Here is a 17,197-nt window from a genome sequence, read left to right as displayed (position 1 = left end):
AAACACAAACCTCCCCCTAAACTAACCCTGAGCCGTAACTACAACTACTCGTGGGTGTGTCATGTATCAACCATGAGGATTTGCAGGTGGACCTACTTGTAAAAACGACATGAAGAAGAACAAAATGTGCTGCTGAGGTCACATGATTTGCTTTCATCGGCAAGGCTCCGCCCTTTTGTCTGCAACCAGGTCCCTCTCACTGTTTTGCATTTTTTACCGAAAAACCTCGACACAGAACACTAAGTTTTTAGACAGCAAAGATTACGACAAAAATAGTAGAAATAACTTTCAAAGAAGTTTGCCTTGGGGATTTTTTTGTGATATGGACAATACCCAGGTATGATGATCTTAGTATTTCAGTCATTTCAACCCAAACCAATGTTTCCCCGACCATAACGTCGTCCTTGTTTTATCCCAAACCACGAACATTTCATAAACCTAGCCAAGCTGGTCTGGTGCTCAGACCTAACCAGCATTTAAACATGGCATTGTCAGATCGGGAGATATCATCAACAGAAATGTTTAATGGATTTGGAAGGTAAGTTAGACATTATACATTATTACAATAAGGGTGTTAGAGCAGAACATGCTTCTTTGTGTGAAGAAACGACACGTTTTTGTGGTTTAGTCTGAAGGACTCGTTACAGATGAGCCATGTGGTCGGTTGAACATCACAGATTCACTGTGACGTGTCAGAAGTTTAGAGGCACACATTTTAGCAACGTTATCAATAGATGATAAAATAGAATAGATCAATCAAGTGATGATATGAACTTTCCAAATAAAAGCAAAAAAAAAACCCCAAAAAACTAGCCAACATCACCAACGCTGTGCCAAAGAATGATTTGAAGTGGATGTTACTGGTAAAACAAACTGATGATGTGATTGATCCTGAGTGTTTGATCTGTCCTTGGGAGGAAGTTAAGGAAGTCTGAGTAGAGACTTGTAGGAAGTTCTTTTATTTGGATAAATACATCCTTTCTGCTTTTTTCCTTCAATAAATGTCCAGCAAGTTTTATGAAGTGTCATAATTTTGACGTGTAGCAAACGGTATGGTCGAACCGTTTGTGTTCTTTTTATTCTACAGCAATAAAATATTCAGAACATTTAACTGGACTCACTTCAGTTTAATTGAGTCCTTATTAATGTTAAATCTAATAGCAGTTCCATAACATTATTAAAATATTATACATGGCATGAACGATTACTCATAGATTCATATAGAGAGCTTCTTTGGCTGTAATTCCCTTGTTGACCACTGCATGGCGCTCACAAGGCGCTTCACTGTGTCAAGTTATGGAAATATCAGAAGGCATCCACAGGTGCCACATCGAACTGAAACAGTCTGTGCATTAATGTTGATGTCCTCTTACATAATACATTTTTGAGAATGTGTCAGCGTATCATAGATATTGTTTTATTATTTTTGTATACAAATATCAGAATAACCAAGGATACATCTGGAGGCCCATGTAAAAAAAGACCCCCCTCATACTCATTTGTTGTATTATAACTATTCTAAACCTTTCATTATTTTGATTAATATAATTAAATATATATCCCCACATATATATATAAATATATATATAAATATATGTAGTGAATTTAATGGATTATAAACGACTCAGAAATAGACACTAATTCTTGAATATGAGGCCGATTTATTAATACTGCTCTTACAGTAATAAAACGAGAGTTAAAAGGGTCATTACAAATTTGTTGTGGACTTGCATGAACTTGGAGGACACTGGGGAGACATATTTAAAAAATGGGGAAACAACTAACTATAATCATTCTCTTTATGTGTAATCTCTTCCAGGAAACAGATTCATTTTGGGTTTATTTACTTGGTACACTTAAAGGAAAAAAAAGTGAGGCATAACATTTACCAATACAGGGGTGCTGCTTGACTTTAAGTTTTGAGTAATTGCGAACTTTAAATATAACAAGATATGATGAATGTTTTGTCAAAGATTGAACAACTTGAACAATTACTGTCAAAGTCTTACCTTAAATTCATGTGTCTCTCTGAAACGTACACCAACAACTCAAACAAATATAACTCATTTATTCCAAAGTAGAACTTAGAGCTCTTTCAGAAGGAAAAAAAAAAGGCCAAACTAAATAAAAAAGTAAAATAACTATTAAAACATTGTGAGCAGGCCTGTTAAGATTTAATCACTACAATTCAGTAACTTCTATCTGCCTTAAAAGCAGAATAGAAAACAGACTTGGTTTAATTGCACTTTATGGCACTTGAGGAAAAGACCTATCACTCATATTACAAACCGGTCACTGGATGAAAGCATATTTCATAGCTTGCTGAGGACTGTCATTTTAACCCCTATATACAAATCAGGTGATAGGCAAGACATAAGCAACTACATAAGCCAATCAGCAATCTACCCAACATTGTTGGAAAGGTTGTTGCTGAACAACTTGTAGTTCAACTAAATAAAGAAAATCTACTCATCCCATGCAATTCAGGTTTAGAACAAACGCTGGAACTGCTTGTTACATCCTTGGAGGGGTGTTGGGTCTCATATTTCTTGACCTAAGCAGGCGTTTTCATACAGTAAATCACTCCATACTCCTCTCTAAGCTGTCAAAATTCAAGCTTTCTGTTAATTTTCTAAATTGGATTCAGTCGTACCAATTTAACAGCTCTCAGCAGTCAGCATTGTGCATTCAGAAAGAAGATAAAAGATCAGCAGTAAAAGCCTGTTAGGGGTGCTGTAAGGTTCTGTAGGACTGTTGTTGTTCAGCCATCTGTGTGTGATGGTGTGGAGCGTCTGTATGCATGATGTATGCATAACAATGTCTTATATGTGCTTAGAAGAGATGGTGAATAACTTGCTGCCAACGTGTCAATAACAATGGAAAAAGTTGCAAAATGGCTCATATTGTCACGACTCACCCTGAATATTGAGAAAACAGTGACCATGAAACACAATATCCATTTTTCAAAATATTTATGTGGATGGGAATAACATTAAAAAAGTGTTGATAATATTCAATAATTAGGCATTATTGTAGACTCCACTACATTCAAAAAGTATATCTAAAAAAGATTTGAAACACATTGAAATATATCAGATCTGATTTTAGACATATTAGGAATTCGCTAACAGTTGAAGCCTCTAATACATATTTGAATCCAATGTGTTTTTTCTTATCTTTATTTTTGCATATCATGTTGGTCTCAGATGAGCAGGACTGTCTTAAAAGCTTTTAGGTTACTTCAAAAACAAGCCGTGAAAGTTCTGGGCAAGAACTCTTGATGGTGTCATCTTCATGATATACTCATCATTAAATGTTAAGCTTTGATAACTTCATTCTGTTTTCAGATGTCAGTTAAAGTGGGTAACGGATGCATCATTAATAATGCTGCTTTGTTCTGAGCTAATGAGCCCGGAGGTCTGCTTTAATAAGAGATTTTAGCATCCCCAAAAAAGACTGCCTTTGCTTCATTTTTCTTTTAAAGCTGTTAATGAATGGAATAAGCTCCCAGTCAGTTGAAAAACCTGCACACATTTCCATATCTTTCCCTGTGAAGTAAAAAAATGGATTTTACATAACCAGATTTGTTAGCATTAATTATACATTTGACAACTTGTTTTTATAACTTTGGATATATGTGTCTTTTTTAAGTGTGTGTGTGTGTGTGCATGTACACCTGTGTGGTGGGCTGTTCGTCCATTTGCTGTAGAGATTTTATTATTTCCTCTCACCTGTCCAGGGACTGCAGATGGACATTAGCTTTCTAGCTAATGTCCATCTTTCTAGCTAATGTCAATTTCCTCTTTTTGAGATTAGTATGTTGTGCACATGGTCCCTGTTATGCATATATTTATTAAACTGTACTAAACTAAATTAACCCTCTGATGCACAACATATTTTAAACATATTTATTGCACATGTGTGAAAAATGACCCGTGTTTATTTTTAAAATGATAGGTATAATCTGTCTTTGTATTTTTTAAGCCAAACGACGTCATCACGCAGGAGTTTTGTTTTAAAATAATTTAAAATCAATCATTTTATCCAATACAGAAAATTTTAACAACTTTGCATCAGCACAATGTAGCATAACTAACAATAAACATATTACTACCACTACTATTTAATTTAAAACATTTATTTTCCCCTCTCAGGTTTAGGTGACTAAAATGTTCCTATTTCTCATCTCCTCTGTGCCTCACACTCACCTGTGTGAGCAAGAATGTAAAAATGTCATCAGGACACACACCCTGTGTGTTTGTCCCTTTGTTTCCTGTGTTCTGTCATTGCCCTGTTTGTTGTTGTCTGCCATGTGCTTTATGTTTTGGTCTGTGTGTGGAGGGTGTGGATTCATCCACTGCCCGCCTCCAGTCACCTCCCACCTCCAGTCCTCCTGTCTGGCACAGATGCTGTCAATCCTGCAGCCTGCCGACTGGTGCTGCTGCTGACTGTAAGTTGACAGTCATTGATTGTCACCTGCCAGTCTCCTGTCCCATAAAATCATAACATTTACATTAGTCATTAAGATTAATTAGACCCTCAGTGACTATTGGATTACTCAAACCACCATGAATGAATAAAATGGGAGATAATTAATCTGATCTGAATATTGAAACATTCCTTCCCTACATCTTAAAATAGCAATAGATGTTACGATGTGATTCCTTTTGACCAACATACAAGCGTGATAACATAAATTCAAATTTAAAGGAATAAACAACAGCAATATACTCTTTAAACAAGGCAACATTAAAATGTCAATAAGACAGGTATGACACCAGCTGTTCACACTAGTCCTCAAAAATACAGAATTTTACTTCTTTAAAAACACATGTGGTGTGCTGTATAAATAAAATAATAATGACCAAAAATCTAAATTTTCTTTTTCTTTATGAATTTATACAATTGGCTGCCATGAAATTTTGAGAACTATCCACACGGCAACAGTGGCGTCGCCACCTTGCTAGTTTGGAGCGGTTTGGAGCAGGAAGTGACCATATTTGGATGAGCTGGGGGAGGAGCCAGCGGTGGATCTGACAGATCTGATTGGAAACCTGATAATATGTTGGAGCCGACCTCTAGTGGCCCTCGGTGGTATTGCAGAGTAAGACACTTCTGCATCTGCCTAATTTTTTAGACCTGAAGCTACGAACACTTTTATATCCAGTCGGTGAAACTATCTGAAGTTTACATGAATCATGTGATGGCACGCATCAAAACAGCTGATTCTACACTGGCGGCGACTTAGCGTGTGCTCGCATGTGTGACATGCAACCCCGTGACACTTCATGCCATGGTCTTATTTCCAGTGTCGCCGTGCATGAAAAAACATTTTCCCCAGAGAAAAGGCAAATTTGTACTTCTCGCTGCCTAATTTATCTTTTACTCTGTTGCCATGGCAACGTGACTTCCTCACCTCTTACTGTTGCAGCATAACCGTGGATGAGGACGGACTAGCTGTTGAAAGTTGAGACATATCCTGAATTGTAGGACCCACAATGCGCTGTGGAAAGTTAGTACATTTACTCAAGTACTGTACTAAAGTATAATTTTGAGGTACATGTATTTCCACTTGATGTTGATTGTATTTGATAAATATTTGGCTTTCTACTCCACTACATTTATTTGACTGCTTTAGTTGCTTTTTAGACGGAGATCGAACACAATGATGGCGTTCCAACGTTGTTTGTCTTCTAACATCTTTACAAAACAGCTTCAGTTGGTGTCACGTTTGAGATAAGTTGTTAACAGCTCCACCAAATTTTCCACTAAACTTCTCACATGGTTTCATTTAAATTTTTTTTCAAATGATCCAACATGTCAGCAAAAATCAAAGATGAAAGAAAAAGTCTAGAGACTGAAAACAGATTTGTGTGTCTGAACTTTCAGTGTCAGATTTTTTTATGCAGAACTTTGACATGTAATGGAGTCATTTTTCAAAACTGGTAATTTTTACTCGACCTGAATACTTCTTTAACCACTGCCTTATAGTCATAACCAATTCATGCAGAACCCTGACCTTAACCAAACCGCATTAGATTCAAGCTTTAGTCCAGATAACTATTGGTCTCTTGTAAAGGCTGGTGTTTTTATACCGGGAAAAGTCCCAATGACTTAACAAAAACTCTTATGTACACACACACACACACACACACACACACACACACACACACACACACACACACACACGCTTTGAAGCTAATTATCTGCACTCTTTTCCTCCACTTGAAACCACGTGTAGGGTTTCAACCCCCGGCACTGACGGAGAGCTTCACTGACCAATGAGAGGGCAGACGCTTCTTGGGTTTTCTCGGGTCAGAGTGTACCGGGACCAATGGGACGCGAGAAGAGGCCGGCCCGCGCTGTGTAGGCGTGTCCTGAGCTACAAAGTCAGTCCAGCCTGGTACCGCAACTTCTCCTACTTTAGGAAAAGTTCAGCTGGCCGAGCGCTGCGTTACAAAGCGCTTTAGTTTCCTCAAACTAAAAGCCACGAAGCTCTTCCAGTTCTTCCACCCTGCTTTGCCTTATCATGCGTAACAGCCATGTTACCCATCTGCTCCTCTGTCTTCTCTGCGTCGGACTGACTGGTAAGAATTGGATCTCTTACGCGTGAGCTCTGAGTTGTGTACGTCTGGTTCTCTTAGATAGGTCAACTAAAGAAACCCGCTTCCTCCGTTAAACTGCTGAATATGTGACTACAGATGAGTTAAAGCTCGTCGGCTGTCGACCTCCTCCGACAGTTACTGTATTTATACTCCGAAATGACTTTCACTGTGTTTAAGAGTTGCAGGGCTGCAGATTTTTTTTGGGGGGGGAAGCACAAGTTGAGGTCTGAAGTTGAACGTGGCTGTGTGAGTTGTGGAGCATTAGAGCAGACGGTTAGTCAGCTCAGCCACTGAGGGATAGAAGGCTATTTTTACCCATCGTGCTCGCTGTTTGATGGAAAGTGTCTCTGCCCAACAGCCCAGGCTGAGCTGGAGACAGATGCCGTGTTCCCCCGGCTGCTGTCCGGCCAGGAGGCGCACCTGTCCCCCGACCACACTCCGCGCACGCTGAGGCGCCGCGGTCAGCGCTCCGTGGACGCCTCGAGGGAAGCGCACTCCGGCCCGGACAACATCATTCTGTCTCTGCCCGCCTTTGGAAGCGACCTGTACTTAAATCTAACGCGAGACAGTACGTTTCTGTCGAGGGATTTTGTTGTGGAGGAGAGGCACAAGGACCACAGTGCAGCCGTCAGCCGCTTATCCATGAAGCAGCTCTGCTTCTACTCCGGCTTCATCGTCAACCACACGGACTCTCTGGCATCAGTGAGCACCTGTGGCGGTCTGGTAAATCCATTTTCATTTTTTTTTCGGACTTGTTGATAGATCTCATGTTTGAGGTTTGTTCCATTTCATAGATCCAAAAGGCAGGTTGGATTACAGCTGTTTGGCCCCGTGAGAATCTGCAGCTGCTGAAGTGTCTCCTAACATTATTTTCAGCTCTTGCCTCATCAGCCATAGTTGCTAATTTCTTTAAACTCGTTGACTTGCCAGTGTCAGTTCATAGTCCCACTATGCAGCTCAAATCAGTGCTTAATCTTAGATTGTGGAGATACAAGTGGCAGAGAAAATGTGTTTAAAATAATGCAGAAAGACATGTACAGTATTTCATATTTTAAAACAAGAAGTTATTTTAACAATCTTAAGGCTGCTTTAAAAGAGGAATGACTGTGTTCAGGGTCTGACAGGATATTTTAAAAGTTACTGGCTTTTTGCTGCTTTTATCTGCATCTCACAATCTCCTCAGCAAATACAAGTTCAGTGAGAAACTAACTATGTCAAGGATTTTAACTACTATTTCCACAGAAATAAAAAAGGTCTTTAATGCATGTTAAATTGTCCACAGTTTTCCATCTGCATTTGGTTGTGACGGATGAACGAGGTGATTTCTGCAGCCTTAAAGTTGTCGTTCTTATGGAAAATAAAAAATGGGACAATGGATTTTACAATTCACCGCAAAAAACTTGCCATGGTACATTTTAAAAATGAAGTTTTATCCTAAAACACAGAGGAAAATACAAGTTTACCCACTGTGAGCAATAAAGGTCCACATTATCTGTGCCAATTTGATTATTGTGATAATTATGTACATTGAGTGTGCAGGTAGGGTTTGGGCTCAATCATGGACTCCTCAGCAGAAACGGGCTTGAAGTCAGCTCTTAAAGACAACTGTGCTCCTTTTATTTGCTCTATATATCCTCAGTGACAGTTTAAGCGTTTGGCTGACCCACAATGAATGAGCAGGTCACTGCCCAGCTGTGTACAGACGCTGTGAGACACATGGTGGGTTTATGTGAAAAAATGTTGGCGGCTGCATCCGTCCAACCTGCAGTCTGTCCAGACGAGGACGCGTCAGTGTGAGGGCCTCAAAAACATGCTCAGGGTTAACATATAGAAAAGAGAAGTTGGTGGCATCCCAGTTCCAAGGTATTTAGTAATTCAATAAGCAGATAGTATCTACTAATATTATGTTTACAGTTCACTGTGATGGCATGTGTATGTTGGTCATGTAGAAACAAGAAATGTCAATAGACCAATGTCAAGGATGCTCCATGGGTAATGGTCTTTATATTACATAATTTGTCCAGTAGAGAGCACTGATATTTTTACATTGTAAAACATACTGCTAACTACATTTATCTTTGAAAATTAAATTTAAAGAAACAGTGTGTATGATGTAGTGGTGTCTACCAGTGAGGTTGCAGATTGCAACCACCTCCAACTGTGTAGTGAAATCTACGGAAGGGGTCTCCAACCTTTATTTCCTCTGAGAACGATCTACTGGTTGGAGACCCCTGATCTATGGGGACTAAAGCCAGCAAATATTGAAATCAAATGTTTCTTTTGCTTAAAACGCATCCTTAGTAGACCGTTGCCTCTGCAACACCGTGCACTGCTCAGTGATGCTGTGTAGCAGGATGAATATTTGTTCAGCACCTTTCTGAAATCCTGCTCAGTCTTTCCTAAGTTTGTTGTCAATCTCATCTGATAATCGTTGTATTATAATTCTGTCATGGATTTTTCTGGAAATAGACCAAAAAAAAAATCAGTTGTTGCATTTGCTGAGGGCAACTTTCTGAGGGATCCTCACAATGAAGCAGAGTCGTCCGATATCTTCCACATCGATGTTTTGCTGAAGGTTTCTGCCTGCTAAGCTTCTATTTCTGCTGCGGATGTAAAAAGGTCTGTGACCGGCACATCAGTGTTTCCACAGATGATATCGGTGATCTTGTATAACTTCCCTTGCTCCTCTCCTTTGGCTTCATCTTCTATTTTAAAAAGTCTTCCATGTAAGCCCCCTTACCTTCCTCTTCTACTGTACTTTGTACCTCTCCTGCAGCCTTTCTGGCTCAACTTTCATGACTGTTGTCGTCTGTTTTCAACGGCTTGCTAATCTATGTTTGGCGTGTGCCATTTCTGATTCGTTTCCAGTTGTTGGTGACATTGTCGGAGTATTTTTGTTCATGGTTTTCTTCAATGTCTGCCAGAGCTTGGAATCTGTTCTCCAGCTGAAGGACAAAAAACATTTTTCAATCTGGGTTCAAGTACTCTTTCCATATCAGGTTGTTGGTATCCTATCGCTCTTTACTCTGTTCTCCTCAGTTTATATTTCAGTATTGCTGTTACCAGGTTGTGGTCACTGCTGGCGTCAGGTCTCCGTCTCACTACGGCATCCCAGGGAGATTGTCTGTAGATACCACAGATCATCAGTTGGTTTGTACTGGTTCCGGTCTCTTCCATTGGGGGAACACCAGGTCGGTTTGGGTTCCTTCAATAATAAAGTCATACTGTTGGTGGTACAGAGATCCTGCTGTCGTTCATGGTGCCGGAGCTCCGTCTTGTTATCGGACTTTTGTCGTCTTTTTGCATTTAGGCCATCAATCACCATTTTCAAGTCGTGTTGTGGTGTCTCTTCTAACTCAGTTTAAATTTGTTTATAGAATGTGTCTTTTCTTTCTTAATCCTCATTGTTTATTGGCACTGGATGATCATGATGGTGGTGATGTGGTTCCCTCTCATTTTTACCTTCATGAGTCGGCTGTTGATAGATTCCCATTGCATCAGACCTTTTTCAGAACCCCCCCCCCCCCCATGATGTTGGTTATCATCCCGACCTGAGTACACTACTGTTACCCCTTTGTCTCTTCTTGATCCTTTCCATCTTCTCTTACTAGTGGCAAGCATGTGCAGGTTATAGCGCCTCATTTTAGATGTTACTTGGTCCAAGCTTCCAGGTAACACGCATGTTTCAGACTCTCCAGAAACCAACCATTTGAAGTTCAGGACTTCCGTCTTCACATCAACACTGAAGTTTATCTGCGTATTTTTCGCATGTCTCTGGAAGCCTTTCCCAGCCTTTCAGTGGGTCACAGGTCATCTGACCTGTAATGAGGGAAAAGCGGCACCTGTCATCCTGTGAAGTTTAGACGACCCTACTGGGAGACTGGGCTCCCGCTGGCATGTCTCTTGGAGTCCCTGAAGGTTGACCAGCTCCTTGATATCTTCTAGTGGAAGGAAAAACTGGGAAGCACTCCAATTCAAATGAATAAAACCACAAATAGAGAATGTATAAGGAAACTGTGTTCGGCATAAATTGAATCAAAATAATGTCTTGGTTAGAACTGCACACAGTTATCAACAGATGAAGTCTTTCATTTGATTGAAGTCTGAAATATGAAGGCTCAAGCAGTCAGGAAATAAACTGGACAGTATTGCAGTGACTTGCATTCATTAACTGGAGACTGACCCTAACTACCGTTAACCCTTGAACCAACCTTAAAGTTAATTTAAAACCCAAACCTTAAAGTTTTGAAATTTTTTCATTGACACTTTGCTGACTTTAGCTTTTCTTTTCCAGATAGCTACAGGAATATTTATTTTATTTTAAAGAGACAGTCTTTTTTATTTTTTTTTATTATTGTGATGTGCTAACCGTGTCATGGTCACTGACACTTGAAATAAGTGAAAAGCCAGTAAATCCCATACTCAACCACGTCTCACTAAAAATGTATAGTGCCTGTGACACTTAACTCCATATGGTACCTGCTATCTGTAACACTATCTAGTCACACCCGCTGTCCTTTACCCTGCAAGAGTGTCAGCCAGACTGTCTCTACAAACACACATGCACTGTACACACACACACACACACACACACACACACACACACACACACACACACACACACACACACACACACACACACACACACACGGTTCATTTCTCCTTGTTGTGTTGGTTTATTGGAGTTGTTAGATCAGCGGCTTGTCTTTGGGAAACGCTCACACCATGCAAAGCCTCCCATTACGAGGGTCCTTGCATCAGTGGACAAATTGGATTGAATTGAGTCTTCTTTAAAGGATCTGGCACGCTGCTGATACACTGAGGGAACCGGTGGCAAAATGCATTAATACAGATAGTTATGTTAAATAAAAGCTACCGTGATATGAATAGTATTTTCAAACTTCTGACAATTCATTGGTTTCTGGCATCATCTTAATACCTAAACTTTGAAGGAATACTTGTTGTATATCCAACAAAACAACAGCATCTGGGTTGAAATGACCTAATGTTTTACAGACAGCCTTGACAGTCACGTGAATTAATGCTACCTGTCTGAAGCAAAGTGGATGTTAAGCCAAATCCTAACTGAACTTTTACGATAGTGGTGGCAGGCCAGAAAACATTCCTCTGAATAACTGTTGTTGAATAATAATAACTGTCGAAGAAGATGTTGTCCTGAAAGGGCCATCGGTTTAGAAGTTGGGCAATATGGGTTCCTTACAAAGTCATATAGGCTCAATGCAGAGATTGGTGCAGGCTGTAATTATCCTAATTTAGCCCAAGTAGGAAAACCTGGTTAACTTTGTCCAATGAGACACCATAAATTACCCAACAACAAAATTGTATTTGCAAGAACTCGTATATTTACGAGTTCTTCCAAAGCTGTTTTATGCCAAATCTCAATCAGGAGTTGAGGTGTAAATTATGTTTTCAGCCCTCATTTTTGTCAGTAAAATAACACTCAAGTTTAAATGTCAAGACTGACCTGATTGTACAGAAGAGCAGTTTCACATCCTAGATGTCATGTTGTAGTTGCATGACTGCTGTCCATCTTTCTCCACTGTACATTTCTAAAATTAGTTATCTTAAAGCCATTAAACCTCCCCCACAGCATCAGATAACCCAAACCCCTGCAGCAATAGTTCAAACTTGGCCTAATACCAGATATGAACATAAGCTGGAACGGAAGTTTATTTATCTGTGTGGAGAAACTGGGTTATTCCAGCAGCAGAAATGTTACAGCAGAGCACATAGTTATGTTCAGCATGAAAATATATTGAACACATTTTGAAAGCTAAAACTAGAATTGATTTCTAACATGATTCACTGTAACGTTTGTGAGATTAAATCAAAGCTGAGGATGGAACGAGCGGAAACCAGCAGTGATGTCGCTCGTTGGTTTGTAAACGGGCTCCAGTTCAGATTCCAGTTCACCATCTTGGCTAGTTCGGAGTGGTTTGGAGCAGGAAGTGACCATATTTGGACGAGCTGGAGGAGGAGCCAGCGGTGGATCTGACTGATCTGATTGGAAACCTGACGATACTACGTCCCGCCCACCGATAGCTGTAACCTGACTGCACCACAGGCCTGTCAATCAAACAGACACGCCCCCAAAAACAGGTCTTTTTGAATCTTCTTTTCTAATGAATGAGGGATTATTTTCAGATGGACCTCCAGAAAACTAATAAGAAGGAGTGACTTTAGCTAACAACACCGAGATAACTGATGGACACATTTTATTCACTTTGGATTTGATGAGAGAAGTTGAATGGGAGTCTATGGAGCCGGAGGCTTTTTGGAGCCGACCTCTAGTGGCACTCGGTGGTATTGCAGCTGAGGACACTTCTGCATCAGAACCATTTTTTCCGAACCGAAAGCAACGAACACTTTTATATCCAGTCTGTGTTTTATATCCAGTCTGTGTTTTATATCCAGTCTGTGGGATGGAGGGGATTTAAAACCCCAGCTGTCTCTGCACAGTTTGTGATCTGCTTCTCTCCAGCTTGTGTCTATGAATCGTGTTATATCTTCATGTTCGTGGAGCTGTCGAAGTGCTTTCTTCCCTCCTCAGGTCCACATTATGTTCGCTAACAGCGTTTGTTAGCTCTGAGGTTCGACTGGCAGCTGAATGCACAAACGTTGGAGCAGACTCAGTCGTTGCTGTAGTCAAAGCTGGCCTCTTTATAGTGGCTGCACTTGGACCGCTGCCTCTGCGTTGTTTTGTTTGCATAACCCAAACCATTATGCATTGTATGTGTTAAATGTTGTATGTTTTAACAGTAGTAGATGTTTGGCTGGCATGTAGCTGCTTTAAATTGAAAAGATCTGTCTGCCAAATGCTTTTAACAATTATATGTAACACTACAAATCAAACGGGCTTTTCTTAAAGCAAGAAATTAACCAATTTAGCTGTCGAGGCTTCTGACTTTTATGTTTGGTGAAACGCTCATATGCAAGCAATGTTCTCTTGTAACTTAAAAGGGTTAAGTTAATGTAAGTTAAAGAGTAGCATAAGGTTATTAAGCATTTAATCATTCATGTTAGCTCAGTTTCTGTGCTCGTGGCCTTTATAGTCTCTTTAGGTTTCTCAGACACGGCTGCTGCTGTTTAAACAACTATGTACTAATTTTTTCCCGCTCCATTATATTTGAAATGGTTCCAGTTGTTGAACAGTTTTGTTTTTTTCTGACCAGGCTGCCCGTTACCATCATATGCTTTTCCCATCATTGTCTCACATTGGCCGAGCTCCTCCAGCAGGAGGGTGCAGCTCGTTCGACCTTCAGCTCTGTTGGTGTTACGCTACTGCAGTGCAAAGTCACTGGCAGGAACTGAGGCGTGTCGGAGCATAAGCTGAACCTGTTGTAAAACACTAGAAACAAGTTGCTTTCTACTCAATTTAACTGCCTCACAAACTAACAAAAACATTCATAAATCAAGGGTGTCTACAAATCTATCAATTGGGTGGGACTTGAATAAACAAAAAAAAAAAGCCTAACTCTGTAAATGAACTAGCTGGTTCGATGCCAGCGATGTGCCAAAGCCTGTTTCCCCATTAATGTTTTTTCCCGAACATTAGCCTAAACCCCACTGTGCTGCAGACTAAAGGCTTAACTACTGCAAAAATAAGAAGTGAGAATCTGGTGCACACACATGTTAAAGCAGAGAAATGTTTATGTAGGTTTGTTGTGTGTCTTTTGTGGTTAACTATAATTTATTACCATCATGTTGCGTCGCTGGGAAACACGGAGCTCACCGAGTAAACTGAAGAAGAACCTGAACTTATGAGAGACAGTCTTTCAAAAAAAAATATGATTGTGATGTGCTAACTGAAATATGAAATATGGCTGCAAACCAATTCTGGCAACAAGAAATAATCCAGCAGTATGACTGATTCTGGACAAAGTGCTGCAAATGAGCATTTATTTCTTCAGAGGAAATTCTCACTGATTAAACTCTTAACATTAGCTGATATTTTGTACTAAAGTGATGTAGACGTTGCTGCCTTTTGTCAGATCACTGTTTGTATTCCACAGGCCAGTAAAGGCCTGTAACATCGGGCTGTGTGTGGTCTTTCAGATCTGGTTGCTTTTATTCATATTTTATCTTTGCTCATCTTTAGCAGCTGCAGTAACATCATCTGTATTTTCAGCTCTTCGTAAACTACAAAACTGTAGTACATATTTTTAAAATTAAGTAGCTGTCTGCAGTTTATTTACTCTATTTATGAGCTGTGTTTCTGACTGAATTATTCAACAAAGCACCAACCCCCCTTTTGTTGGACAGTTTTTCCCTTTACAGCAGCAGAAGGTTTTTTGAGGTGGAATTTTTTCTGAATGGCAGCTTTTGTGTTCGAGTCCATATGTTAAAGTGTTCTTTTGTCTTTGTTTCATTAATTTAATGTCAAATATTGGTCCACTGATGTATTAGTCGAACTTGTAACAAGACGTTGGCTGTTTTGCCTTTTATACCTCCATGCTATAAAATGTTATAGCTGCACAGCTCTATGGATGGCAGTGTGGGTCAAAACCTCGTCACCTGTTGGATGGGTTGCTCTGAAATGTAGCACATATTGTCTTTTCATGGTGCCAAGAGGGTGAATCCCATTGAGTTAGTCAATGTCTTTTTTTTCTCTGGCACCACCAGCAGTTCAAGTTATAACTTATAATATCAAATATTTAAAACTCTACTCAAAGGATTCAGCAAATGTGTTGGCACAACTATTAATATCGCCCAGATGATGAATCCTGTTGCTTCAGCTCCACTGTGAGGTTGACCTTCTGGAATTTTGATAGAAATATCTCCCTCAACTATTGGATGAGTTCAGGTGAAATTTGTTGAGACATATAAAATAAACACATAATGAACTGTAATAACTTAAGTAAATTGTTCTGTGGTGATGATTTTTGTTTCAAGTGAAATATTGTCTCAATTATTAGTTGACATGGGGTTCAGACATTCATGTTACCCTGACGAACTGTAATGACTTTGGCAAACCCCTCACTTCATCTCGCTCCATCTTCAGGTCAGAATTGAACAATACTTTGGTTTATGACATCACAAAACTCACGACAGTCCAATCAGCTCGATGACATTATAGATGTACTTTTTGTTAACTACTACCAATCCAATATTTAATGTATGTTTCCATGGTAATTGGAGCACGTTGGCATGCTGATACTGGCTTTGTTTTCTTCTCTGCTCTGAAGTTGTCTCCTGACTGGATTTGGCTCAACCAGTTGGATGTTTGACATTTTAGAACCACTCAAATTGCCGTCCAAATTTGGAGGTATGTGCCCAAGCTGCTCTGCCAGCCTCAGTTGCCAAGGGTTACCCTTAAAACCATTTTCTGCACAGATGTTTATGCATATGTATTGCATAATTCCAGTGTCTCCCTTTCTCAAGAAGACACTAAAATAAGAACCATATGTGTACAGTGTAGGAAATTCAGGTTACAAACACTGATTTACTATCATGAAATAGGACTACTTAGTTTGTGAGAAAGGGGGTGTTTATTAAATAGTTAATAAGTACAGTATACTTCAAATTATCTTTATTTTACTCAAATCTCTGACAAGTTTTTGGGTGTATTTAAAGGAGCGTTCTCATGTTGCTTTTCCACCAAGAGTCCAGTAAATCCTGTGTGCTTGCAACTTGCATAACTGATAGCCAGTTCAAAATTAATGCAAGTGGCATTGCATCATTTTTAAATTAGGGATATTTGAATGCTCATGAGTTACGAATAGTCGTAATTTGCTCAAAATGCGTCATGCAGCATGATGGAACACATTCACACTTTTTTTTTTGTTAAAGTTTCTTAATTTATGGATTTTTAAAATTGTGTTAACATTGCAGCGTCATCTGTGAATATGTACCATGATGATTTTACTTGTCGAGGTGAAGGTTTGACTGCATCTCCATTCAGCTTTCACAAAGTGTCCCATTCCCAAGTTTAGATGTCGGAAAACTCGAGAGGGAATCCAAATACTTATCACATGAATGAGAAACTTGTCAGAGTTTTGATAGTTAACTTGGTATTAGTAAAGAAAAAGCTGGTAGCAAAGTAGTGACGATTTTAAAAATAAAATGTCAGGCAGCAAATATAAAGATGAAAAGTTCCAACCAGAAGATAATTATATTTTCTATGGAATGACAGTCGTCCCACGTTAATTTGAGCCAGACTATACTGAGGAGTAAATGATGCCAGGCAAACCGAGTGAAAAGGGACTGGAGAGCTTTCACTTCCACTGCATCATCAGGTCAAGAAAATTCATCACAAGAGCAGACTATTTGGCAAAAAAAAAAGAACATTTCATCACAGGATCTGCAGGTAACATCTGCAACTGTTAGTGTCAAAGTACATGAAATTAAAATCAGAGAGAGAGAGAGAGATTGGACAAATTTGTTCTGTTTAGAAGGTTTGCCAGGAAAAAGTTATTGCTGTCCAAAAGGCACATTGCAGCAAAACTACTTTTGGCCAATGAGCATATAGGAAAAAAAAACAGGATTTTTTTGAAATAATGTGCTCTGGACAGACAGATTAAAGATAGAGTTGTTTGGCCCCGACTAAACAAAGCTTTTCAGAAGGAGACCCT

The 17,197-nt window shown here is 39.5% G+C and overlaps 1 protein-coding gene across 2 annotated transcripts in view; it reads left to right on the top strand.

Moving 5' to 3' along the window:
- Nucleotides 1–6,449: 6,449 nt before the first annotated feature.
- adamts17 (ADAM metallopeptidase with thrombospondin type 1 motif, 17) overlaps nt 6,450–17,197 on the top strand; it is a 112,122-nt gene continuing 101,374 nt past the window's right edge. For both annotated transcript variants that reach the window (XM_069172905.1, XM_069172904.1), the window contains exons 1-2: nt 6,450–6,587; nt 6,964–7,328. In XM_069172905.1, coding sequence (XP_069029006.1) covers nt 6,530–6,587; nt 6,964–7,328 — 423 coding nt within the window. In that variant the 5' untranslated portion in view covers nt 6,450–6,529. The remainder of the gene's footprint in view (nt 6,588–6,963; nt 7,329–17,197) is intronic.

This window comes from Embiotoca jacksoni, unplaced genomic scaffold (assembly GCF_022577435.1).
Source record: "Embiotoca jacksoni isolate LCO1_2020_lvr unplaced genomic scaffold, fEmbJac1.0.p SCAF_56, whole genome shotgun sequence".
In the NCBI taxonomy this organism is placed as follows: domain Eukaryota; kingdom Metazoa; phylum Chordata; class Actinopteri; family Embiotocidae; genus Embiotoca; species Embiotoca jacksoni.
The sequence above is the reverse complement of the archived record's forward strand: the minus strand, read 5'-3'. Positions and strand labels throughout refer to the sequence as shown.